Source organism: Apis cerana, linkage group LG7 (assembly GCF_029169275.1).
Source record: "Apis cerana isolate GH-2021 linkage group LG7, AcerK_1.0, whole genome shotgun sequence".
Taxonomy (NCBI): Eukaryota; Metazoa; Arthropoda; class Insecta; order Hymenoptera; family Apidae; genus Apis; species Apis cerana.
In genome coordinates, this window is record NC_083858.1 from 7,388,196 (window position 1) to 7,413,250 (window position 25,055).

Genomic DNA, 25,055 nt, shown 5'->3' on the forward strand with positions numbered 1-25,055 from the left:
CGTTTAATTATTGTAGATTTTTAAAAGAAATGGAGCTTAAACAGAAATTACTTTAATCGTTAAATATAACGATGAATTTTTGAACAACAAAGTTACGGACTTTTAAACAAATTCATAATATATTCCGTTTTTATATAATTAATTCAAATTTACAACAAATGCATTTATTTTACGTTCGATTTCATAAAAATAGGCGAGCAAAATTTGAAAATTAATGAGATATCGGTTCTTTTTCTTGTCTCTTTCCAGGTGGATCTGATCACAAGCGTTGATTAAAAATTGTCCACTTATTAAAAGGCGGATCGGCAAAGTGACGATGATCGCGAACTTCGAACACGCCCTATGAATTTTCGATGCAATTAGTCATATCGAGTCGATCGATATCTGGCACTTCCTTGTTGTCATGAAAAGTTCCCGTGAAAATTGAGTACGTGCCACACGACTGAATTTCGAACGAGTTCAACGGGGATTTTAATCTCTAATAATTTGCCCACGGGGGAAGGGAGAGTAATTGTGAATCGATTTGTGAAACGTTTTCGCGTTTCTCGAAGTTTTATAATACTCGCCAATTACGAGTACAAATTGTGTAATATTTATCCTCTAATGTTATACATTATTATTATTATACATTAGAAATATATCTTAGTACATTATTTTTGTAATATCAAGATGTTATCGAAGGATCAGCTATTTTATTTATTATATTTATCTTGGTAATTGTAAATAAATGTAATGCAATTTTTAAATCATTCGAGTGTTAATTGGAAAATCGTTATTATTATCATTATTTGTTTTTTTCAATATTTTCTGATGTTTATTGAGAATTTATTACAGGTATTACATTAATCCTTTGCACGAGAGGTGATTATTATTCATTGGTCGATTTTGTATTAAATTAATTTAGATTAAGAAAGTAATCAAACTGAAATTGTTAAAAACTATTAACTACAATAAAATAATAATTTAACCAATTTTTCTTCGTTATAAATTATTCAAAATATTCTTTGAGAATATCTATCTATCTATATCCGCGCAATATTATTTATCGAGAAATATCTCTACTAAAATATCATATCAATTAAACGGGACAATACGTTAAGTTCGTACACTGATTCGTCGTATTATCACGTATATTGAACGTAATAGCTATAAATACGATGCTATATAATTCTTCGTAGATAATACATCTGCTCAGCGCTCTTATCGATTGTTTCGCGAACGTGTCGGAAACATAATGAAGGGGTTCAACAGTTTTTCAATTGCCAGGAGGATGGAAACGAGAATATGCGTGCGTATATACGCGGTTCTGACAGGCTACAGATTTTAAATTAATTTTATTAATGTCGCGTTGAAACATAGCGAATTAATATTTATCAAAGGGCACTACGGTTCAATCGGAAGCTTACGTAAAATTGGAAAAAATATCGGATAAAATCGGATTTAAATATAATATATAATATCGGATAAAAAACACGAGATGTTTGAAACGGCGAAATTAACAATGCGGAAAGTGGAACGTGTCCCATATTTCTTTCTCCGCGAACTTGTTTAAATTTTTCGACGTGTGTGTGTTTGAACAATAATTTAATTAGCCCACGTTTGTGCGGATTGCCCGACGTAATTCAAGCGTAAAGCTGCGCGATCGATCGAAAACGCGCCTCTCGTTATAAATGTTCTCGTTAAACGAAACGCGACACAAGTGTCAGAGGGGCGCGATCATAACCTTTCGAGATTGAATAGAGGCGTCGATCTCTCGAGAAACGTCAAAGGAGGAGGGGGAAGAGGGGGCAGGGGGAGGGGTTGAAACTTGCATCGAGTCGAAGAACACCGCTTTAAAGATGACAAAATCTTGAAAAAACACAGTGACACGAAATCTCGAATCCTTTGTCCCTTTTACGACACTAGTGTATATATTATACATACATACATATATATATATTTTTTTCTTTCTATATATCATCGGTTCGTTTCGATTTTTCAAAGAAAAATGACCAGTCTCGATGATCACGTAATGGTAGATAACCTAGAATACGCCACATCAATCATCTCGCGAGTGGGGAATCTTCGCAAGGTCCTTCGAGAATTGCGGAATGCTCTTCGAGAAGAGAGATTAAATCTTCATCAAGAAATAGAAATGACAATATTGCAAAAGTTTATCGACTTGCAACGTAAATACGATAGCTTAGCAGGTTATCTATTTCCTCCTCTATAAATATAAAACTTTTTCGTAAATGATGAATGTAATTTTTTTTTCTATGTTTTTCGATATGCTTTACATCGTGTTCATAATTTTTCTTATTATTAATGATTTGTTTAGTTAATTTTTTAATTTTGAAGTGAACACAGTTGAGATAAAAGTGTGTGTTATTTTTAAATAATTTTATAAAAAATTTTAAAGAGAATGTTTCATTCTAACTAAGAAAGTTTTTTATCATTCCTTTATTATTATGTTTCAGTGAAAAAATTTTTGGAAAAAATTTTCATAAAATTTATGAATAAATATTTTGGATCGTTATATACACAATTCTGGACAATCGTTTTCAAAATTAAAAATATGTCGTAAAACAATTTTTTATTTCTCGAAATTGTGACTTTTATAAATTTGATATTTATATTTTCTTTCTTTGTTAGTAACTTTAAGAGTTTGTTAGTAATTAATTCAGTCGGTAAAAATGTATTTTTCATCATAAAAAAATATCAAACTTTCTTAGTTACCTGATATATCTAATATTCGTTTCTATATATTCCTATATATTCCTATATTATAATGAATTTTCTAAATCAAAATAATTTCATAGGATAAGAATTAGATAATTAATCAATTTATTATACTTAATTCGTATTACATACTTTTGATTAAATTTCATAATTTGAGATATATGTATCGATTACTCTATCCGTTTCAATTTCAATTATTGCAGATTTGAAAAGATCACAAAATTAATCAATTTTCCTATTTTTGCAACTCCATTTTGTTCTTAAGCTTTTTATTACAAAATTGAAACATTGTTTTTGTGAAATTAGAGAGAAAAAAAAAAGGAAAAAGAAAACGAATATCTCTTAAATCCTTAATTGTAATAATTAATTAATAACACAAATAATTTGACATTGGAGAATTTATTTTAAAAATTCATTACCTTCGATTCGATTTATCATCACGCGAAAGGATACAAGCGCGCAGTAATCGATATAATATATCCATTCTCGCGAATCGTTATTAAAAGAACACGCGAGCATTACGTAACTCGGTCGATATTAAAGTTAGACGAAATTTCGATAAGGCCGATCTGCCTTATCGAGCAATAATAAAGCTGGAAAGGAATTAAACCGTTGCATTTTGATCCGACCAACGATTTGCCCGATAGGAAAGTGTATGAAACAATTACTCGGCCCGCAGATCACACAAGATATAACTCATGGATTCTGGCAACCCCGTCGAAATTACACCAGAGAGTGAGCTCGAAAGGAGTAAGTTGTGCAAGTTCCGCCTCCCCTCCCCATGTAGCCCTGTTCAGTAATCCATATTATGAAATCTGATCAGAACATGGCCAAGATCAAGTACCTCGCATGCCTCGGCAGCTCGATGTATCAGAGAACCGTGGACGAGTTGCAAGACGAGCTGAACTCGTTCGAGCATCGTCTTTCAACATCGGCGACGACCGCCTTCTATAAAAGGAAAATTTACGACCTCGAGGCGATCTGTTGTGCTGATCTAAACAGAGTGAAGTCCAGGTTCGTGAGGTCCCTTCAGGCCTTCGAGAATACGATTGACTCGATCGAGGAGCCACGCTCGCGGAGGATCGGCGCGGAGGGCTGCCGTTGCTCAAAGAACCATCTAACCGGCTATAACGTGGACGCTTACCGGCATGAAAGGCCAGCCACGAGGAATGCCAAACACGACCGATCGTTACCGCGTTCCAAGTACGTTCGAACACGCACACTATGCACTTTTATGCGGGGAAAATAGTTTTATTGCTCGCGGCAATCAACGAATTATCTTTCACGTGAGTTGAAAGGGATTGTTAGCGCTTTGTTGCCGCGAAGAGTTCACTTATTTCGTATCGATTCATTTTTAATCGTTGCGTTAACTCGTGCAATCGTACCTCGGTCGGACGAGCAGATTAGAGGTTTGGTCGATATATATGGTTTGAATTATACTGACTCGCGAAAGTATTCGAATGCTTATTGTCCAGAAAATCGAAGGGGAAATCGAAATAAATTTAAATAATTATACGAGTATTTTGAAAATGTTATTTATCGAATATCATTGAAATTGGAGATGTAAATATTACAAAAAAGAAATTTAAAAATTAGAAATTTTATCTTAGTCCGTATAAATAAATTAAGATTTTTATAGGTTTTATTAAAATACTAAAAATTTAATACGTTATTTTCTTATATTTCAATAAAATATTTATTTCAAACTTGAATTTATATGAAAATATAAATGTATTCAGCATACTATTTCAAGAAATATTTCTCATAAATTTAATATATTTCTTATTATTAATAATTTTATTAAATTCATATATTATTTGTAATTACTCTAAGATATGGATATCGAGATTATGAGAGAGTAAAATGGATTCTTAAAATTTAAATATATAAAATGTTCAGATTTTAGTGCTTTATTATTCTAAAATATTTTTAGATGGAATTATACAAAAAATGAAAGAATGTTTGAGGATTATTTTCACCCCATGAAATTATAAAGTTTTTTTTGCAACATTGATAAATACAATTTGTACACAATTTTATTACAACTTTCATTAAAATCTAGATTTTGAAATTAGATGAATTTCTCTGCAAGTAAAGTATTCGAATAATTTCGTGAGCTAATATAAAGTAATTTGAAATTATTATATAAAAATTGAAATTGCTACAAAGTTATTTTTATTGAAAAAAGTGATATTAAAGTATCAATATATATTGAAATATATTTATATATTCAAAGTTTTTTCAAAATTCATAATATTATCATAATATGAAAAAATATATTTCGATGTTTACGATATTCACTTTTAAACTTTGAGACGTACAACGTTTTGCTAGAATTTCTTTCGTTTTTTTTTTTTTTTGGTACATTTCTTTTCCACAAAGTGGAAAAGTTTGATGATAACATATTTATTCTGTATCGAAATTCATACGAAATAAATAGGATCAAATGCCAAATTGATATGAAATTTAGACGAAATGTATCGAAAATTTAGCTAGATTTTCCCGATGAATACAGAAAGAACCAAGGATACTTTTCTCAAAGACCGAATCATTTTAAAATCTCATCCATTTTGTATTGATTCTCTTATCCGTGCTTCATGTAAAATGGAACGTAATATTATTTCGACTTTTATTCTCTCCTCGTGTAAACACGATAAAGTATTACATTCAATTCTAAATTCTCGTATATATTTTATTGATTTTCATTATTTATTATATTACACTTAATATACATATTTATTTTTTTCAATTGGTTTCATTCTTTTATTTATGATAATTCATTTACATTTTTCATCGTATCATGTTATTTCATATACAGAAAAATTTAAGTGAATTTAATATTGTTTAAATTTATTTATATTATTTACGATCAATAATTATTAAATAAAATTCATCCTATATAATTATTTATTATTACATGCATTATTATAATAATATATCTTTTATACGTGATTATAAAATAATATTAATCAAAATATTGAAAAATAGACAATATACTCTATATACATAAATGAATTTATATTTATATGAATTGAATTAACGTTTAGAATATCAATAATTATTTCCTTAATAAATGATAAATAATTTTATTTTAAATAGGTCAGTGAACATGGAAACCAATCGTAATCTGTGGCTGACGTATATGTGTAAGAAACGGTACAGTGACAGTGAAATGTATAGCAAAACTTACAGATCTATGAAATCTTTTGAAGATCCCCAAGCAGCAGATATTAATGACTTCAATTATCGTTTAAGATTTAACAAAAGTTTCACCATGATTTCTTCGAGTAATGGGGAAATTTCTAATATATTATTTTGAGAACAAGTTTTGAAAAAGATCGTTAAATCATCATTAATAAATTCTATTTTATGAATTCGATCCTGGAATCTATAGTTTATTAACATAGTATTCTGCAAGCTTGAAAATTATACTTCGTTAAGAAGAAGCCTGGGAGCAAAAGGATAATCATCACAACACTAAATTAGTATGTTTTTCATAAAAAAAAAACAAAAAACAAAAATACTCTTCATTTTAAAGTTACATTTAATGCAGTTATATATTTTTTGTACATTTTTCTCTCTCTCTCTCTCTTAAATTATTTATTGCAATTATAATTTATATTATATTTTTATGTTACAGTGATTCTCATGACAATCCCTAGAAATGTCTTAGATTTTCTTGTCCTCTTCAAAGTTAACGGAAAAATAATATATGTCATCAATTTTCCATTGCCTCAGTTTTGTAACCGCAATATTTTATTATTTATAAATTGTTTTGTCATAATTTGCTTGTTTAGTTTTATTTACATTATTCACGTTTTCTTTTTTAAACTAGTTATTAATTTTAACAGGGTGGAACGATCAAATTCTATGATTCTTGCAATAATGAATAAAACTCGCTTTTTATTTCTCAGATTTCTTATTTAAAAAATAGTTTCTGAGAAATCAAAAGCAAAAATTTCGTAATTTTCTTTTATCATATTTCATTATTTTTTATCATTTACAATATTTTTTTTTTTTTTGCTTTTAATTTTATTAAATTATCGATATTTTAAATTGAATATGTGAAACGATGAAATAACATGCACGTATATAAATGAGCAATCTAGAAATTTTTATAAAATAACAATTTTTTTTATCATAAATAAATTTGTATTTCTTTTATATTATTTTAATTTAATAAGAAACAATATTTTCTTATTTAGAAAAAAGAAACTTTAATTATATTATTGAATAGAAATCATTGAAATCATTGCATTTAAAAAAAAATATTCAAATTTTAATGGTTCAAATATCACATTAAAGATATTTTTTTTATAAAATATTAAATATCTATATTTATAAAAAAAAATCATGTCCTCGACATTGTATCCCTTTCTCAAATAATTCTCAAATTTCATCCTTTCTACATTTCGTTCCGCCCTAATCTTTATCTAAAAATTTGCACGAGGTGGAAGAATAGGCGGTCAATGGAAGAAAAAGGAACAATGCTCGCGATAAAAACGTTTGGATGTGTCATTTTCGAATGCGCGACGTAAATTCCAATGAAAAGCGACGTCCCCCTTTCACACACGTGTTTCCATTTACGTGATTCTTCTTTCCCCATCTCAAAATTGTTTCCCTCTTGAGACAAAAAGGAAAAAGAAAAAGAAATAAAGAGGAAAAAAAAAAAGAAAAAAAGAAGAACAATTTCTTGCAACGTTCCAAATGTAACTTTTGGCACCTTTCCTATCGCATTCTTGCGCCTCGGAGAAAAGGAGAAAGAGAGCGGGAAAGTTGAATCGTTCCTCGTAAAGAGGTCGCGTTAACTTACAAAGGACTTTGCTTGTACCTCGGCTTTTCTCTTCCCTTAAAGTTGAGGTTCGAAGTGGTTCACGAGGTGCGGGCGGACATCTCGATCCTCTTTTATTTTCGTCACACTGTATATAGGGAAGGAGCCAGGTGACTGTCACGGAATATCTCGAATATGAAATCGAAGGGGGACGCGCGCATTCCGATTCAATACCCACGATTCTCGGCTCCTTTCATAAGACACTGGATGGTAGATATTGATACTTCAAATGAAGTGGAAACATTCCTGTGAAATTCAGTTTCTATCTTTCTCTCCCGTTAAATTCGCGCTGCGCTAAGCATTCTGACGAACCGTAAATTCGTAAACCTTTTCAAGGCTTGAATAACAAATTTTGGACGAAAAATTCGTTCATTTAATGCAACGTTTTTTTTTATTGGAGAGAAAATTTATAGTTTCTTCGTCAAGTGTTTGGAAAAATATTGTTTTGTGAAGAGATATTACTTTGTAGTCGTGTTTCTCGATCGAATAAAATAAGTCGTAAATTAAATAACCGAAAATAAATTTTCTTTTCTTTTTTCTACTAAATAACAAGAATGTAATATTACTTATAATTTTATGATAGAAATATGTGGATCTATTTTAAAAAAACTTGGATAATCTTAGAATCTCGATGAAAATCCTTTCGTAAAAATTTTACTTAAAATATTACTCAAAGTATTAAGAGAATCTTTGTTGAACATTTAATTGTAAATAATAGGAAGATATATTTTAAATGAAAACCATCTTTCTCAGCGCGATATAATTGCACTCGAGGAAAGAAAGAAAGAAAGAAAGAAACGACAAAATCGTGACTCCATTGTTACGAGAAAAGATGTTCTCTTTCCACGGGGAATATTTCATAGATAGTTGAAAATGGGCTTCGTTCCCATAATCCTCACACCCCTCCCCCCTCGTGTTCCACCATATTCGTCGCGTCACCACCTGAAATTGAAAACGAAACGGCGTGTCGTCGAGCGAAAAGAAAGAACAGAAGGAATCCCATTGGCAGTTCTAGTTCTGGAGCCTAGATGCTCGGTCATCCGGAAAATCTTCAACTCGCAGTATCGCGAGGCCAACTCGTCGAATATACGAGGCGAGTGTAGTTTCCTCTGAGCGCGAAGAACTCAGCTCCTCGTGCATTATTCCACGATTCGAGAGGGATGCAGGGCGCAACTTTCTCTAGGGAAAGATCCCGGAATTCTTCCTCGTAATCGCTCCCTTGAGACCAGAATTGGTCACCAATCTGAAAAACTTAAAATAAAGTTGCATAATTTGTAATTTATTTATAGCTGTTACAAATGTTTGACAGTTATCGTTGACAGTCTGCAATTATTGGAAGTTTTGAGTGGTAAATCGTCGAAGTAAGTTAAGATTCTGATCCTTTGACAGAGGAAACTAGTGTTGTTTATCTTGTCGATCATTTCTTTGTGTATTATTGTTTGAAACGAATGAAAATCTTTTTTTTTTAAAGAAAAAGAAATAGAATATAATTCTGAAAACAATGGAATGGAGGGTTAGAAAATTTATTATTTAAAGTAACTTTATTCGAAATTTTAATTAGTTCTTTTTTAATGCCCAAGTTTGATAAAAAAATAATTCTGATTTTGATTTATACGATATTTGTGCAGTATTATTTTTTAATTTTTTTATTAATATTGTAAAACTGTTATGAAGGTATATCTATATTAATTAATCTTTTTTTTTATTTAGATAATTTGTCGAAAGTTATCTTTTTATTGATTTTAATGATTTTGTTAAGAATAACATTTTTCTTTACATAAATATTAGCTTTAATTTTTTAATTATATGCAAAAATATTTTTCATACTATGCATTATTGTACAAAGTGTTAATATATTTATGGAATATCTTTATAAACAGTTAAAGCTACAAGCAATTATTTTGCAAGTATTTGTTAAATGAAATGAAAGTGATAGAATCAAACAATTTTATCTTTATCATAATTTTATTTCATCTTTGTCTCACCCAATGTAAAATTAAATTGGTTGTATCTAATTTAATAAATGAATCTCAATTTTTGTGTTTATTTTCACTTATAGAATCGAATCTCAAATCATATATTTACATATGTAATTTTATATTTTTAAGATAATTGCATTTTTTGATATAATCAGTATATATTATGTTAAATATATTAAAGGATAATGATTCCAATGAAAAAAATAAAATTTGTCTAAATATATCTTTTTGGAGATTCTATACATTTTTCCTACAAATTTATTTCACACATGAAATAATTCCATAAATGTTGAACTTATCTTAATATAAGTTTCACGTTACGTTATTATTATATATTCAAAAGATACAATACAATGTCTTGAACACAATCTAAGTTTCTATGTTTCTTTACAATGTACACATTACAAGATTTACAAAATAAATCTTCTTATGTAAACCTTATCAATGTATCGATCGATCCATCAACCGTTTCACAACCAAAATAAAAAGGAGAGAAAGAATTCATTTTTAATTGGTCGATTAATCGAATATTAGCTTGCATTACACGGAAAATACTCGAAGATACAATTACTTGCTTAATCTTAGAACTCGAAAATGGAAAAAAGAGGAAGGGAAAAAAAAGCAATCTCTCAGAAACAAGCAACGCAATTATTGCCGAGCCACGAGTACGTGGAATAATTACATCAGGTCCGAACCAAAAAAAAAAAGAGAGAGAGAGAGAAAAAAGAACACAAAGTTACGTTTCATTCCGACGAGAGAAGAATAGGAGACGTAACTCGTGAACAAACGACTTTGAAGCTACAAAACACCGCCAACTGTTTCCTTCTTGCGGATATACAACAGAGAGGAGAATCGAAGAGACCGGAGTGTATTAGATTCGCCAAGTAAGCCTTTTACAAGAGTGGAAACCGAGTGACAAGGGGAACAAAAGCGGGACTCTGCCTTCGACCAGGAGCAAACGGGTGAAATGGGAAGGCCACCGACACGAATGTATATACACCTGCATACGAAATACACACAATCGTGTACGATCATGTGTACAGGGCGTTTAAAAAATGATGGAGCATCGGTTAATCGATGATTCTCGAGGTAATTTCGAGCAAAATTTTGCAAAAATTTTCGTCACGGCTTTGTTAACGAATTATCGACAAAAAACCACTGATCAATCACGGAGCGCGTAGACCGGCGATTGGTAGCGTTGGGTATCGACACTGGTCGAGTTCGAACAAACAAATGGAAAAAAATTATATCCTATTCAGGAAACAATAAATAAATTAATTAATTATTGTAAGATGAATAAATCGAAAACAATTCGTCAAGTAAGGAAGTATAGTTAAGTAAATAGATAAAACGGTTAGGATATTCTTTCTTAGGATTACGGATAAAACATTATCAAAAAGTAATACGCACAATGTATTAAATCGTATCGAAATTTGTATTCGTTTAATTTATTCGATTGTTAAATATATTATCCCGAAAATCTCTCAGATTTTCATCTTTTCGGAAGAAATCTTTTTGGGATTATTCCTTTTGCGTGTCTTTTCATTAGAATCCAAATTATAGTTGAAAGAATATCACATTAGGAACATTATAAAAATTCTACATTCTACATATGACACTAATATCACCAAATCAATGTATCTATCGTATTCATTTCACCAAATACTACTCATTTGTTACCCTGGATTTTTGGGACACCCTGTACACACGATATACGTACGGTCGCGACCTACGAGCATTTCACGTGTTTGTAGACGCGTGGATACGCGAAAATACATGGACACACCTGTGAGAAAAGGGGTTGGAATACCGCATGGCGCTGTAGCATCGACCCATTGTACGATGCAGAGTGCACTCTCTGCTAAATCAGCCGCTCTTTTCTTCACTTTTTGCTTCTTTCCGCCTCACCTTCGCTTGGTGTCGCGCTTTTTCATTCTCTCTCTCCTTTCTCCTCCTCCTTTCTCCATCCCTTCTGGGGGTTCCTCTTCAATCTATCCTTTGGCACGTAACCTTGGCTAAGACGGAATGTCGAAGCGAGACCAAGGTAACGAGATACCTCCCCTCCCCTAAGAGACGTCTCTTTTAGTCCTTTTTTCTCATTTTTTTTTTTTTCCTCCCAGGTTCGACGGCCTCCTTCCTTCCTTCCTTGTACATAACCTTCCAACCCCGATTGCTCTCGTTTTAAGCGCGAGAGAACCGGTTTTCGCACGCCTCAGCAAACTTCTCTCCAAGTTTTCCACGCTCGAGCTTGGAAAAGTTTATCGTCTCGGTGACAGGGCCACGCGAGGTGCCATGTCGCCCCATTGTGCTCCCTTTATCCTCCCTTGTTCCCGAAAATTGATATCCCGAGAATTAAATCTGCTTACAACGTGGAAATCGAATTTCCACCACCATCGTTATCGGTCGCTACGTGATTAATTACGCCGATGTTGATCACGAAGACGGGATCCTTTCAGGCCAGGACGAATGATGGGACGCGAGAAAAGGAGGGGACGCGACGTTACCTTCTCACCCCCTCCCCTCCTCGCCACGGTGTTTAATTACCGTCGGAGATTCTGTATTTGCCTCTTTGCATTGTCGTGGGGCGCAACGTTTGTCGAAATTAACTCCCTTAATTGGCGGAAATTAATTTACTCGCGAGAAGTTTACAGACAGCCGAAGATGTCGTGCTTATTATGGGGAGCATCGTGGTTAATACGGTGGTAAATGTTCTGCCGATAGGGAAATTTGTACGAAGAAACTATCGTTTCTCCTCGAGTGAAATTTATATATTTTAATGTAATTATTTTAAATCTTAATGAAAAAAAGAAAAATGAATAATTTACGTATTATTTATAGCGCGAACTTTTTAGTTAGAAAATACTAGGTATTTAGAATTTATATTTAATAATATTCATATTCTTTGATCTATGTAAAATAAACGTTAATAAACGCATAATTGTTCGTGTTGAAAGAGTTTATCTTTTATAATTTAATTAAATATTGGATAGGTTAGGATAAATAAAATTATGGAATATAATAAATATATCTATAAGGTAATATCGATGCTAATATATTCATCAGTATTAATATATTCATTAAAAAGTGGATTCTAACGGTCAAATGTAAAAGATAATACAAGAAATGTTTTTTGTAATCTTATATCCAGCGTAATGGGTTTCATTTTAATATGTCCAATGTTCAATGTATTTAGAAAACAGTTTTATTTCAGCAAATCTGTTTAAATCGTATGTTCAGATTTATTATAAAAGTAATATCAATCATCGTATATATTTTATTTAACGTATTTAATAAAATTATTGTATAATATTAACGATTTTTAAAACGTATACATTATATATAATAATATATAATTTAAATTTAAAGATTAAATTAAAAGTAATGAATTTTAATAAATTTAAAAATATGTAGAACATTATTATATCAAATTAAAATAATGAAAATAATAAAATATTGAAAATATAATAATATAAGATGAAAAAATTGTGAAATCTAAATAAATAAGTTTAATTTAATAAAAATAATTAATTAAATTTCAATATTTGTATCAAACAATCATTAATCTAAATAAATCTATATTAATTACATTCGTTTATTACATTATATTTTTCATATTTTTGCAAAGTCATTTAGATTGATATATTACCTTCAAATCACAAAATGATTAATTATGCGTCATATTGTAATCATGAAATTCATAAACGTCATTTTATAATTTATATATAATTTTTTATAAAAGAAATCGAATATAATTTATTAAAAGTTAAAAGTGTTTTATTAAAAAAAATTTATTTTTCAAACCATTTCTTTTTTTTTTACTTTTGCTATATTAAATATTTTATCAAATTATATCTTTCTATATAAATGAAATTACAGAAAAATTGTAGAAAAAAATTTATTACTATTTTAATAAATATCACCTTTTTTTTTATTATTGAACTAGTAATATATTTATTAAAGTATTTTCTTTAATAAAATTATATAAATTTTTTCTGTAAATTATTTACTCATAAAGAAATAAATATAAAAAAATGTTTAAAATATAATAATAAAACTGTTTATATTGCTATTGTAGTCTTCTTGAAAAATAAAATATGTTGTAAAAAAATAAATTATATGAAAATTAAATAAATACAACACAAAGAATAAATAATTATTGTAAACAAATCAAAGAAATCATTTTAATTTTCTTGTTACATGTAATGTTCATATTTTCCTAGAGCAATGTATTAATTATTATAATTTTGTATAATACTCAACACAATAAAACAATTTAATCTTATAAACATATATAACATAATAACGTTTGAATATAATAACAATTAAAAATTCATGAAACACATTGATGGTAATGATAAAGCTTTAATATCCCATTCGTTAACACTTTATATCCACTATATCTGCTTCGATGCCATTGACGACTCAAGCACCATCTATGAAGTAATCGCAACGGTTCAAAACAAAAGAAAAACCTGTCAAATTGCTCGAAGAGAATAACGCTCGCGCACGATATCTTAAATATAGAAAGTGTGTCACTCTTGGAGACACAAGAAACGTGCACCCTGCGGATTACCGGAAATAAATCGTGAGCTTGAATCGAGACTAATACGCTCGCTCGCTCAGTGTCTGGCCGTAAGAAAAATTTATAGTTACCTCGTGAACGGGCAGTTAAAGGCGAGTAGTTTTCCGTCGATGAGGAAAAGCTTGTTCCAATTCATTCCCGGCGAAATGGACGGGTATAGCATGCGCCTTGCACTTTTCCAATACACTTAACATTTAGTTTCGTTTATCTCTGAGAAGAGATAGTACGTATTGTTTCCAAGTTGCACGTAATATACTTACAAGGGAAATTGTCCGTATTGATCCCTGATGTATCTGTGAACAGTTACTATTCGCCGGAAGTACTTCTTCGCTCTTCTTTTATAGCCATATTGAATTTATTCTGTTATAGTACACTATTGGTCGAATTACTATCGTTGTGTTGATCGTTATTGAGACGTTTCGATTGTTTTTGTCAGAAGATTGCTTTGTGAAATTATATCATATGTAAGTTATACTGACGATAATTGGATTGTTTTGCAAGAAATTTAATCTAACTCGAAAATTCTAATTTTAAAAAAAAATTTTTGCGTGTATAGAACAATTTCTTTTTCCTCGATCGAATATTATTTTCGAAAGGTGAAATCAAAGTTTTAGTGCGTTTTCCATTTTTTTTTAAATAGAGCAAAAATTTAAATTACAAAATATTTCACTGCTCTTTTATTTTTTATTTCGCTTTTTTATTTCATTATAAAAAAAAAGTCCGTAGATAAAAGTAAAAATTTTTCGGATAGAAAGATTGTATCAAAAATTAAAAAAATATAAAATATATTTTCTTTAATGAAAATAGATCAATAGCAGTTTATATATTTCTTTTAATTGTTGTTTTGATTAACTTGATTAATTGTTTATGAAAATAGACAGACAAAGTAATAGCAGATAAAATATAATACATCAAAATGAGATTTTGTTGTTTAAGAATAGAAATATTTCTTACATATATTGAATCTGGCTATAAAAATTGTTGTAAAATTTTTATAAAATCAAATTTGATTTATAATCATGATGATTAATCTTTTTTTTTTTTGCTGATATATACAGTTTCAAAACTATTCCATTGAAAATTATAGAATGTATTATTATTTTTTTGTACAATTTTTTTCTATCTGCATTAAATTTGCGATTTTATCAAGCGCTGAAAGAAGTTTCTCCATCATTTATAACATTCTTGCATTCTTTAATTTCAATAGAGAATACATCTATTGCTTTCATTGTTAAATATTTTAATACAACATTAATAATTGTCCAAATAACTAATTTCTCAAACTTTTCTAATAAAAAATTGTCAATAAAACTTTCTTTTATATTTTGTAATATTATATTTTTTTTACAACTTTCATTTCGTTACACAATATGTATATTTAATTAAATACTTTTCATCGTTGATTCTCTATTGTCAATGATATTTCTTACGTTTCAATCTCTTGGCCATTTGTTTCTCATTAATTAGAAGTTGGTTTTCGTACGTGTACCTTTCCTGTTTGCGTATGAAACATTTTAGTATTTCAACGAGCTCCGGCTTGTAAATTCCCAGTTGACCTTACTGGGAACACGATTCTATCGCAAGGATTGCCACCGAATTAATTTTGAGAAACTAGTTGTGAACGGAGGAGTAGCGAATGATAACCCATAGTCGACTGTGCGCTGTTTGTTTCAAGCTATCTATGTATCGTGGATCGTCGTCTCGAATGTATAATTATTGGCTGAACTCTTGATTGTAAGACTTCTAAATTGTACACGTGAAAATTGCCTCAAACTTGGATATTAAATTTCACTCTGATTTCGATTCTCTTCCATTGGTAAATATTCTGAGGATAGAAATTTTTTTATCATATTGCTAAGATGATGGCTTCTTTAATCTCTTCAGGGATAGTGAAATAAAATATTAAAGAGTTTCATGTTTTTTATTATTAAAAGATTTTGCAGTTTTAAATTAAAATGAAGCATCTGATGTTTCTTTTTTTTGACAGTATTTTTAAAGTTTCTTTTTGAAAATATTTTATTTGTATAATAATCTACCATTTTTTAATTCGTGACTTTAAAAAACAAAAAAATCATGTCGAACCTGTGATTTACAGACTATCATAGTTCTTTTTTCTTTTTGTCTGCTTAGAGGAATTGTGTCGTTGTATAAACACAAAATTTGATGTATAATTTCTCATTTATTAATCATATCATCTGATAAAATATGCATAATTTTTCGATTATGTTTCATTTTACAAAAAAAAAAATTAATGATAAAGTTATATGAATCCATTGAAATTTCTAGAGTATCTCTCTAGTGAAGAGAGTTGTCTCTAACTAACGATAGATGTAATTTTCTAAAACCAATTGCGAAATAATCTAGAAATTTTTCCTTAATTTAAAAAGAATCTTACCATTTTATGTGTTAAAGATAGATTGTTTGGATACATATACAATGATGTTTTATGTAGAATAATATTCTTAACAATGTTAAAAATAGAAGAAATTCCATAAAACGAGATTAAATGGCATTACAGCACTTTATTATTTCTATGAACTTGGAGGAAAAGCACGTTCGTATAATCAGGTTGTTATAATAGAAGTGCACCTAATACCTTCTTAAATTATGATTTTTCGTTCAATTAAGAGGAGTTCTTATGAAAGGATTTTTTTTAAAACAATATATCAAATATTATGAATTTAGAAATAATTGTGCAAGCGCGATAAATACTTAATAAATTCATTTTGTATCATAGTCACGATATACGTTTTTCTTCAAAATGCATAATATCAAATAAACAATGAATAAATAAAATATCGATTCTCTTGCACAATTCAAACATTTTCTATCTACAAAATGAGAGAATTACTTTCAAGACGAAGAAATAAGTATCATTATCGTTTGCAACTTCAAACTAACTAGAACTTACTAGAATTTACTAGAACTTACTAGAATTACAGACATTCGACATTTAAAGCACGATTCAAATTACAAATTACATTGAATATATTCTGTGTTTCGCAACAAGGAAGATTCAAATTGCAAATATTGTTACACCTTGCATTTCAATTATATATATAAATCGTGTTAATAAATATTCAAATATTTGGATTAAATAATATTCGCATAATAAAGATTTCATTGTAATATATTGCAGAAATTTAACTTACATGCATATCGTACAACACGCAAAATAAAAAAATTGTCGAAAATTGTTCGTTAAATATTTCATATTTATAAAGATTAAGAAGTGTTTTCAAACTGCTCGCTGCAATGATAGAGCTTTTTGTCTGTGATGCTAAACTTTATAATCGACTTTGAAACTAAGAACGAAAATTCATCTGTTCCTGAATAATCTTTTACGAAGACCAAATTGGACTTTGGAAAAGTTCCTGTAGTTTACTTGTACTACAAGTGCAAAAATAAAATCTATAATTTCGATTAATTGATGTTGATATTATATAGCGAAATACTTTTATATAGAAATACTGTTATAAATATTAAATTTTTGTAATTTGATATTTTTGTAACGATCTTTTTTTACTCATCGAATCATAAATGTTTCAAAATTTCTGAATAAGTAATGCAAATAATAAATATGAATTTTATTCATCCATTATTTTTCACGAATCATATTATCGTCTACTTTTATCCATCTGTAAAAATTTCGTTCATTTATTTGACTAAATATAAACAAATTATATAGTGTATAACAAAATGACTTAATAAATCAAATATCAAAAAAAAAAATATTAATTCGCTAATTTTTTCTCTCGAATTATATAAAAACTGATATTTGTACACAATCGATCAAAAAATATTCAAAAAAAATAAATATTTAAATATATACTAAGAAAAGGTATCAATAACATATTTGTTATATTCATTATTTATACGATAAATAATTCATATTCGAAATTCCTTTCCTTTGTTACTTGGAAAATTATCTTAACATTGATATTTTTCAAAAATTCTACATCTACAATTTTCATTAAATCTATTAAATTTAATTTTTTATTAGAAAATTTCAATAAATCGAATCTCTCTCATGAAATTCAAATTATCAAGATAAGAAATTCGAAAAATTTCCAAACAAGACGAAAATGAAATATCACGCGTACTTTATATTCTGAAAATTTTTTTAAAAACCTCGCAACATATTTTTTTTTTTATAAACCTTGAAAATTCGAAAGATTGTTTCGTACAGTACACTGTATTAATTTTTCATGACAGTTGCCATTTTGTAACGTTCCACGTTTAATTTACAATCGACTGACAACGTCAAAGAATATAAAAATTCAAAAAAAAAAAAAAAAAACGAGGAGAATCAAGAAGAATAAATTTCGAATACGACTTTGATATCGCCAGAACGCGATAGAATTTTTCCTTTTCATTCTTTCCTCCGTCAATTATCTCCAAGTCTCGGTGGTCATTAGTATAAGCAGCGATGTCGATTACAAGGGTTCTTAATTACGACGTAACTCGGGGAACTTTTTTATTCGTCTTTTTTAGGCTAGCATCTCAATTTGTTCTCAACCTTCTCCCTTCTTACTTTTAAACTTCACTTCTTGAAACTTTTTCCCTTTGGCGAAATCGATCAATGGCCTGAAATTCACGCCAACGATACTTTCTTTTTCTCGGTATGGAAACAAATTAAACGAAACTGGGTGCTAGGATAAAAAGTTTCGCGTGGATATTCAAAGTTTGTGCGATTATTTTCTGGGAAAAATTTGCATCTAATTCTTCGAGATTTTAGATTCAAAAAAAAGCTCAAGAAATTAAAATTTCAAAATCTTTCAACGGTTTAAAAAATATTTTTATATAATTTTTGTCAAATGATAATTTTCTTTAGTTTATTCCAAATCCAAATTTTTTAATTCAAAAATTATCTTTTCACAAAGTAAGAAACATTATTTACTCGTCACAAAAATTGTAAAGATTATAAATTATCGAATGGACGAAAATTTATAAATCAATAAAAATAATTTTTTAAATGAGTTACACATTTTGCAAACATTTTGCAAACTTTTAAATTTTAGAACAGGATAAATAGATTCGTATTGAGAAACACTGTTACATTTTATAAAAAACAAATTATAAAAATAATAAAGTTGTTTCCTTTTTACATCTATAATTAAAATAACTACGTTCTTTCTATCTTTTCAACACCGATACATTGAAAAATATCTAGATTGAAGTTATTAAATTAAGAAAAAATCTATTTATCAAATTTCTTTTCTATGACACTTTCGAATTTTTAAATTACAATTATAATTTTGTAAAGTAAGCATTGAATCAAATCTGCAAATGCGAATTGGATGTTATATTCAAAGACATTTATGTGTTTGGCCATATATTTCGCTCAAAATTAATCGCTTTTCCGTTATCGCTAAATATCGTGCTGTGTATTGGAGTATTTCACAAGAGCGTAATATATGAGAAAATGAATACATCAATAAATACGGATGTGGAATGATAAATTTGATACAGGAAATACAGAAAGCAAATTGTAAATTAATGCTGTACCTTGTATAGTTATCGTTCTATGCATTTACATAAAGGCGTATGATTCGTTGTTCCGATTTATCATTATCATGTCGATTCTATGATAAAGAAAGGAATGTTATGCGTAGTATGGAATTTGTGGTATATTCTTGGTTTCGATATCGCATAAAATGTTCTATGCGATTGCAAAATTTATACGAAATTAAATAAATTAGATAGAAATAGTTACAATAAATATTCTATGTAAATGATAGAATAACTTATTTGCAAAATACTTTTACAAATTTTCGTTTTAATTTACCAAAGAGATAAAAACAATATATATATGTATAAATAAGATGTTAATTTATTCGTGAAATATTTTTGGAAGTGTTAATTGAAGTTATTTATTAAATTATAAGCAATTGAAATGTAACAGAAATAATCTTATTCTATCTTTTCATTTTTTTCATTTACTGCAAATTTAAATTGATTATTAAATTAATAAATAAGTTTCAAATAATATTTTTATATATTAATCTTTATTTTGATATCTAGAATCAATTTTCCACGAATATATTAACACCTTATATTTTATCGACTTATATTTATATTAACATTTTATTATTCATTTATTATGATTATTTCCTATTTTTATATTAACTCAAAAAACTGTGACCAATCAAAAATATTTTCTCTTATAAGAAAACAAAATAAATATATAGTTATAAAGAATTAAAGAAATGCGAAAAATTTTATTATTCTGATACATTTCTTTTAAATTTTAATTCAACGGAAATATTTCTAGCAAAGCCAAGCTCAACGTCGGTGTGTCATTACCGGTTGGATTTTGACGTGATTAATACTTTTGATTACATCGACTCGCCGTCATTTTTCCTCTTCTCGTGTCTTATACTGGCATCTGTTATTTGCATGCAAGATTAACGAGCAGAATTTCAAGGGAGTTCAAGTCCCATGTCACTGAAAAATATTACGTGCCCATGCCACTGGAAATCAGTGAACAAGGTCTACAATCCGGATTTTCAAGGTAACGACACGAGTATTTCCCTCGGGAGTATACACGTATACCATGGGCAATCACTTCGATTGGAAGATACCAATTTGTTCTACGACGCGATTTCTTAAAATCGAATTCTTTCTATCTGCGGCACAAGTTGTACTTATACCGTTGAAATGTATCGTTGTTGAACAGGACGAATATCAGGAAAACAATGTTGAACGTTGTTAAAATAATTTCGAGGCAAATTGGAATTTTTGTAATTTGTACAATCTAATCTTGTTAATTTAGATTTCTATAATTCGAAAACACTGATTAAGATTTTAATTTTGTTCACTTTCTTTCACGATTTATTGTGCAAAATTTTTGTAAATCGAAATACAAGAGAATTCAAAATTCCAAAAATTCAATTTCACTTTTTCGATATGCACCCATTTATATATTTAGAAAATTTCATTCAAAGATAAAAGAAATTTTTTAAACAAATTTTTTATTTTACTAAAAACTTTCTATTAAATTATTGTTTAATATAATAAATGGACATTTATGTTATAATATTTTTTGTATATTATTTATATTTATCATTTTTACATTTTTTCAATTATAGTATATCTATAGTCGTGAATGATAACGAGTATAAATTTATGAGTTGCTGGAATTTAGTTATAACTGATTCATGAGCAATTGATTGCAAACAAAAAGATACAGGAACCGATCATTTATCTGCTTTATTAAACGGAAACAAGTTAACATTTTCCTTTGTATTATTAACGAAATAACGAATCGTATTGATTTATATTCATTCGTCAAAATTCATTAATATTATTTCGTATTAGTCACAGTACGATTGTCACATGCAAATCCGGATTAAAATTTAAGCTGGATTGTTTCTAATTTCGACTCAACGAGAAACATGCTTATTTGAAATTTTTCATTTTTTATTTGTGCAAAGGATATAATTTATTTATTACGTTATAATTTGGATTAATATAAATTGTATGATTTATATCATATGATAAAGCGAGTAATTTAAATATTAAAATATCAATAAATATTTTATTGCTATATAATATCGATATTATTTTTACATTCGTTATTAATTTAAAATATCACTGAGTAAATTATTTATATAAATTAGTTTTAAGATTAATTTTTTTTCAAATTAATTCATAACTGATAAAATAAGATTTGATAAATTTCAATAATTTTTATTTTTACAATAATTTACAAAACAAATTGCTAATTTTTTAGAATTTATTTTTAGTTTATTAAAGAATGCACTTTAAATAATTTTCAAATGTATAATACATCATACAACATATATATACAATATTTTTATATTCTTATATTTATTTTTGTTAAATTGATTTTAATTTTTTTGAGAGATTCTATGGATTTATATCTTTTCTTTACTAAAGTAACTAAATTATTATTATTAACTAAGTAACTAAATTATTATTATATTTACTTTTTTATTATAATTACAGATATAAAAATATAATATAAAAAAGATTTTAAACATTTTAAACATCATTAGATAGTTTATAAAGGAAAAAATATTCTAAAAAATTAACAAAACTTCTTATTTTATTGTAAAAAATTATTGAATTTCTTAAACAAACTTAATTCTTTCTTTATCTATAACACAGTTTGCAAATTTAGATTGCTTTCACTGCATAATACGAGTTCAGAATTTCTCATTTCCGCGGATATGAATTAAATCTTGTTTTGATATGAATCTTCTGTTTGTCCACTTGTGATTTACACATTCAGATTAGAAGTGTATACATATAAAACTTATAATATTATATTATGCATTATTCATAATATTCTACACTATAAATATAATTAGAAAAGAAAGTATACTTTGTGTAAATTGCTTTATTACACACAGAAGATTAAAATTTACTTATATATATTTAATTTAATTAAATATATTTAATAAAAAATCTAAACCTAGAAATTTTGATTGATATTTTTTTTAAAATTGTTTTTCAAAGTTCTTTTTTAAAAATCATAGAAATATTAATAAATAATTAGTACTAGAATATTAAGAAATGATAAAATGATAGCTCTACTATGATTAGATTAAAACAATAAATATACAAATAAAATATATTTGATTTAGAATCTAAATTGAAATACATAACAAGATTTGAACTACAATATACAATCTTTTTAGATTTTAAATAGATTTGGAAAAAAAAATATATAAGTAGAATAAATGTTTAAAAATACAATACATAATAGAATACAAAAATCAGATTCAGAATTGAGAATTAAAGTCAAAATAAAAAAAGTACTTTATATATAATATATTATGTTCTACACACAAACTTTTATTCAAATCAAACTTTGTAAAATAACATAAATACTTTCATGAATCGTTATATATTTATATAATATGTTTCACGTAAAAATTTCTTTCATTTATAAACATTCTTAAATTCTCCAATTCAAAGAACAAAAAGTATACTTCACATTTTCATTTCCTTTTTTTTTCTAAATTTACATAATATACTTACAATACTGTATGTATTTTGTAATACTAAAATCACAAATTTTTTCGTACATACAAACACGTACATACAACACACGCGTCTAAAAAGAAAAATTTCACAAGGGATTCTCTTGCTGAAAGCTCTCGACACTCAACACGAACACGTTCATATCGCTTTTCCATTAAGACGAAGGAAGAAAATAAACCGGACGAAACGATCAAAATTTCTCAAGTCTTCTTTCTCTGGAAGAGTAAAGAAACTTCTAGAAATAATACCGCGAACCTCGTGGCAGAACAACGACAGTTTAAATAGTAATGTTACGAAGTCGAAAGAACGATGAAAGCGTTGAAGAATCGTGGTGGGGATAAAAGGAGGCGGATAGGGTGGCGAGATAGGTAAAGAGAAAGAGAGATCAGAGATTAAGTGAAATTGAAGTTGAACCTACTGATGAAAACGGCTTGCGAGATCTAAGGTGGCGGGGGACTGCTTCGCAATAGTTTCGTTTCCTTTTAATCTCGGTAGGGGTCTCTGCCAACCATAGCGGGAAGACTGTTAATTCCGCTTCCATTTTTCGCGAGCAGAGGAAGCGAGTTGAAAGAAACTTGCACGCGAATCTGTACATTTTTTCCTGTGTGGTTGTGTTAATCTTGCACCGTAAAGAGAAAAACTGAAACGAGGATTCGTTAATCGAACCATCCTAACGATCCTTCTAGGAAGAGAACGTGCATTGGTTCAATTTCTCCATTGTTGGAAAATGATTTATAAGTTTGCACGTGTTCGACCGGCCATTGTTGTTTCCCGGACATTTTCAACGTTCCATTCAAGAGATATTGTGTTTACCACGAACAATATAAACAGAGATTAACGCGATATGATTGCACGCACGATTTATTACTATGTGTTTCGATATCAACATAGTGTCAGGTATTTTGTCAGATATATTTAATGGGAATATTTAAATATGAATTTTGATGAATTATTTATTCATAAAAAATTATGTAATATTTAGATCTTTTTATTGAGTTCTTTGATTAGTTGAAAATATATTTTTATATATTTATATAAGTATGTACATATAATAACATATAGATTTAAAGAAAATATTATATATTTTATATAATTATACTTTTTTTTGTTAATTCTGTGATCAAATATCTATATTATTTTAGTTATCTTCCAATATCTATCCAATATCTAGCAAATTTTTGTGCTTTAATTATAGAAATAAAATTATATCAAGTTTTCATATTTCATGGCAAAATCGAATCATTCTCTTTCATTCATAGTACATTTACAATTTTTTTTCATCATATGATATATGATTAAATCAATAATTTTATGACTGTTAAAATATTTGAATAAGTTTTTTTAAAGAATTATTTTATTTGAAAAAAAAGTCGTAACTATACCAACAAATACATATTTGCGCAAATCCTATGCATGCGAATGGGGTTGACCATAAGATAATATGTAAATTATTGTATACATACAAACACATGATATGATATGATATTTACATTTAAAATAAATTCTGCGTATAACCTTTATATAAATTATCTTTTTTCCAATATTTACAATAAACTTTATAATGTTTATATCGTATCTTTAAAAAAGATATAATTAATCATTCAATATTTTATATATGATATATATGATATAACATATATTAATAAAATTTCAATTTTTAATCTCTTTAATAACTTTTTGTTTGAATATATGAAATACTTTAAACACAAATGGAAAAACAAAATATTCTGTCAAATGATATGACAATATTTAACAAGTTAATAGCATTGAATTGCATTTTTCTTTTAAAAGAAAATTCTATGAACGTTCACCATATGTTGAGAAATAATCGTAGTTCTAGCGTGTTCGCAATCTTTCTCGTGTTAGATAGGTTTCAACGATCGTAGAGTGTTCTTTTGATAAAGGACTTACAGAATGTAGGGTAGAATGTTTG

At 28.0% G+C, this 25,055-nt stretch overlaps 2 protein-coding genes and 1 long non-coding RNA gene across 17 annotated transcripts in view; 2 read left to right on the plus strand and 1 right to left on the minus strand.

Annotated features, from left to right (window-relative positions):
- LOC107993186 (acetylcholine receptor subunit alpha-like) overlaps positions 1–25,055 on the plus strand; it is a 251,829-nt gene that overhangs the window by 113,226 nt on the left and 113,548 nt on the right. The window lies entirely within an intron of this gene.
- On the plus strand, positions 1,805–6,502 carry LOC107993188 (uncharacterized). Its single transcript, XM_062076987.1, has 5 exons — positions 1,805–2,189; positions 3,398–3,468; positions 3,542–3,921; positions 5,818–6,203; positions 6,359–6,502. The coding sequence occupies exons 1-4, from the start codon at positions 1,988–1,990 to the stop codon at positions 6,035–6,037; spliced, it is 873 nt and encodes a 290-aa protein (XP_061932971.1). The 5' UTR covers positions 1,805–1,987; the 3' UTR covers positions 6,038–6,203; positions 6,359–6,502.
- Positions 6,245–23,589, minus strand: LOC133666405 (uncharacterized). 2 transcript variants are annotated; one of them, XR_009830504.1, is made up of 2 exons: positions 23,541–23,589; positions 6,245–8,792 (listed from the first exon to the last, which is right to left on the minus strand). It is a non-coding gene; the product is annotated as an uncharacterized LOC133666405 (long non-coding RNA). The 2 variants fall into 2 exon arrangements; XR_009830503.1 differs by having other exon boundaries at positions 6,245–8,800; positions 23,541–23,579.

What these genes read in the sequence shown, in the direction of transcription:
- LOC107993188 (XM_062076987.1), top strand. Translation starts at nt 1,988, where the DNA reads ATGACCAGTCTCGATGATCACGTAATGGTAGATAACCTAGAATACGCC. An exon ending in TAAATACGATAGCTTAGCAG is followed by an intron (nt 2,190 to 3,397) that starts GTTATCTATTTC and finishes CTCGGCCCGCAG; the next exon opens with ATCACACAAGATATAACTCA. An exon ending in AGAGAGTGAGCTCGAAAGGA is followed by an intron (nt 3,469 to 3,541) that starts GTAAGTTGTGCA and finishes AAATCTGATCAG; the next exon opens with AACATGGCCAAGATCAAGTA.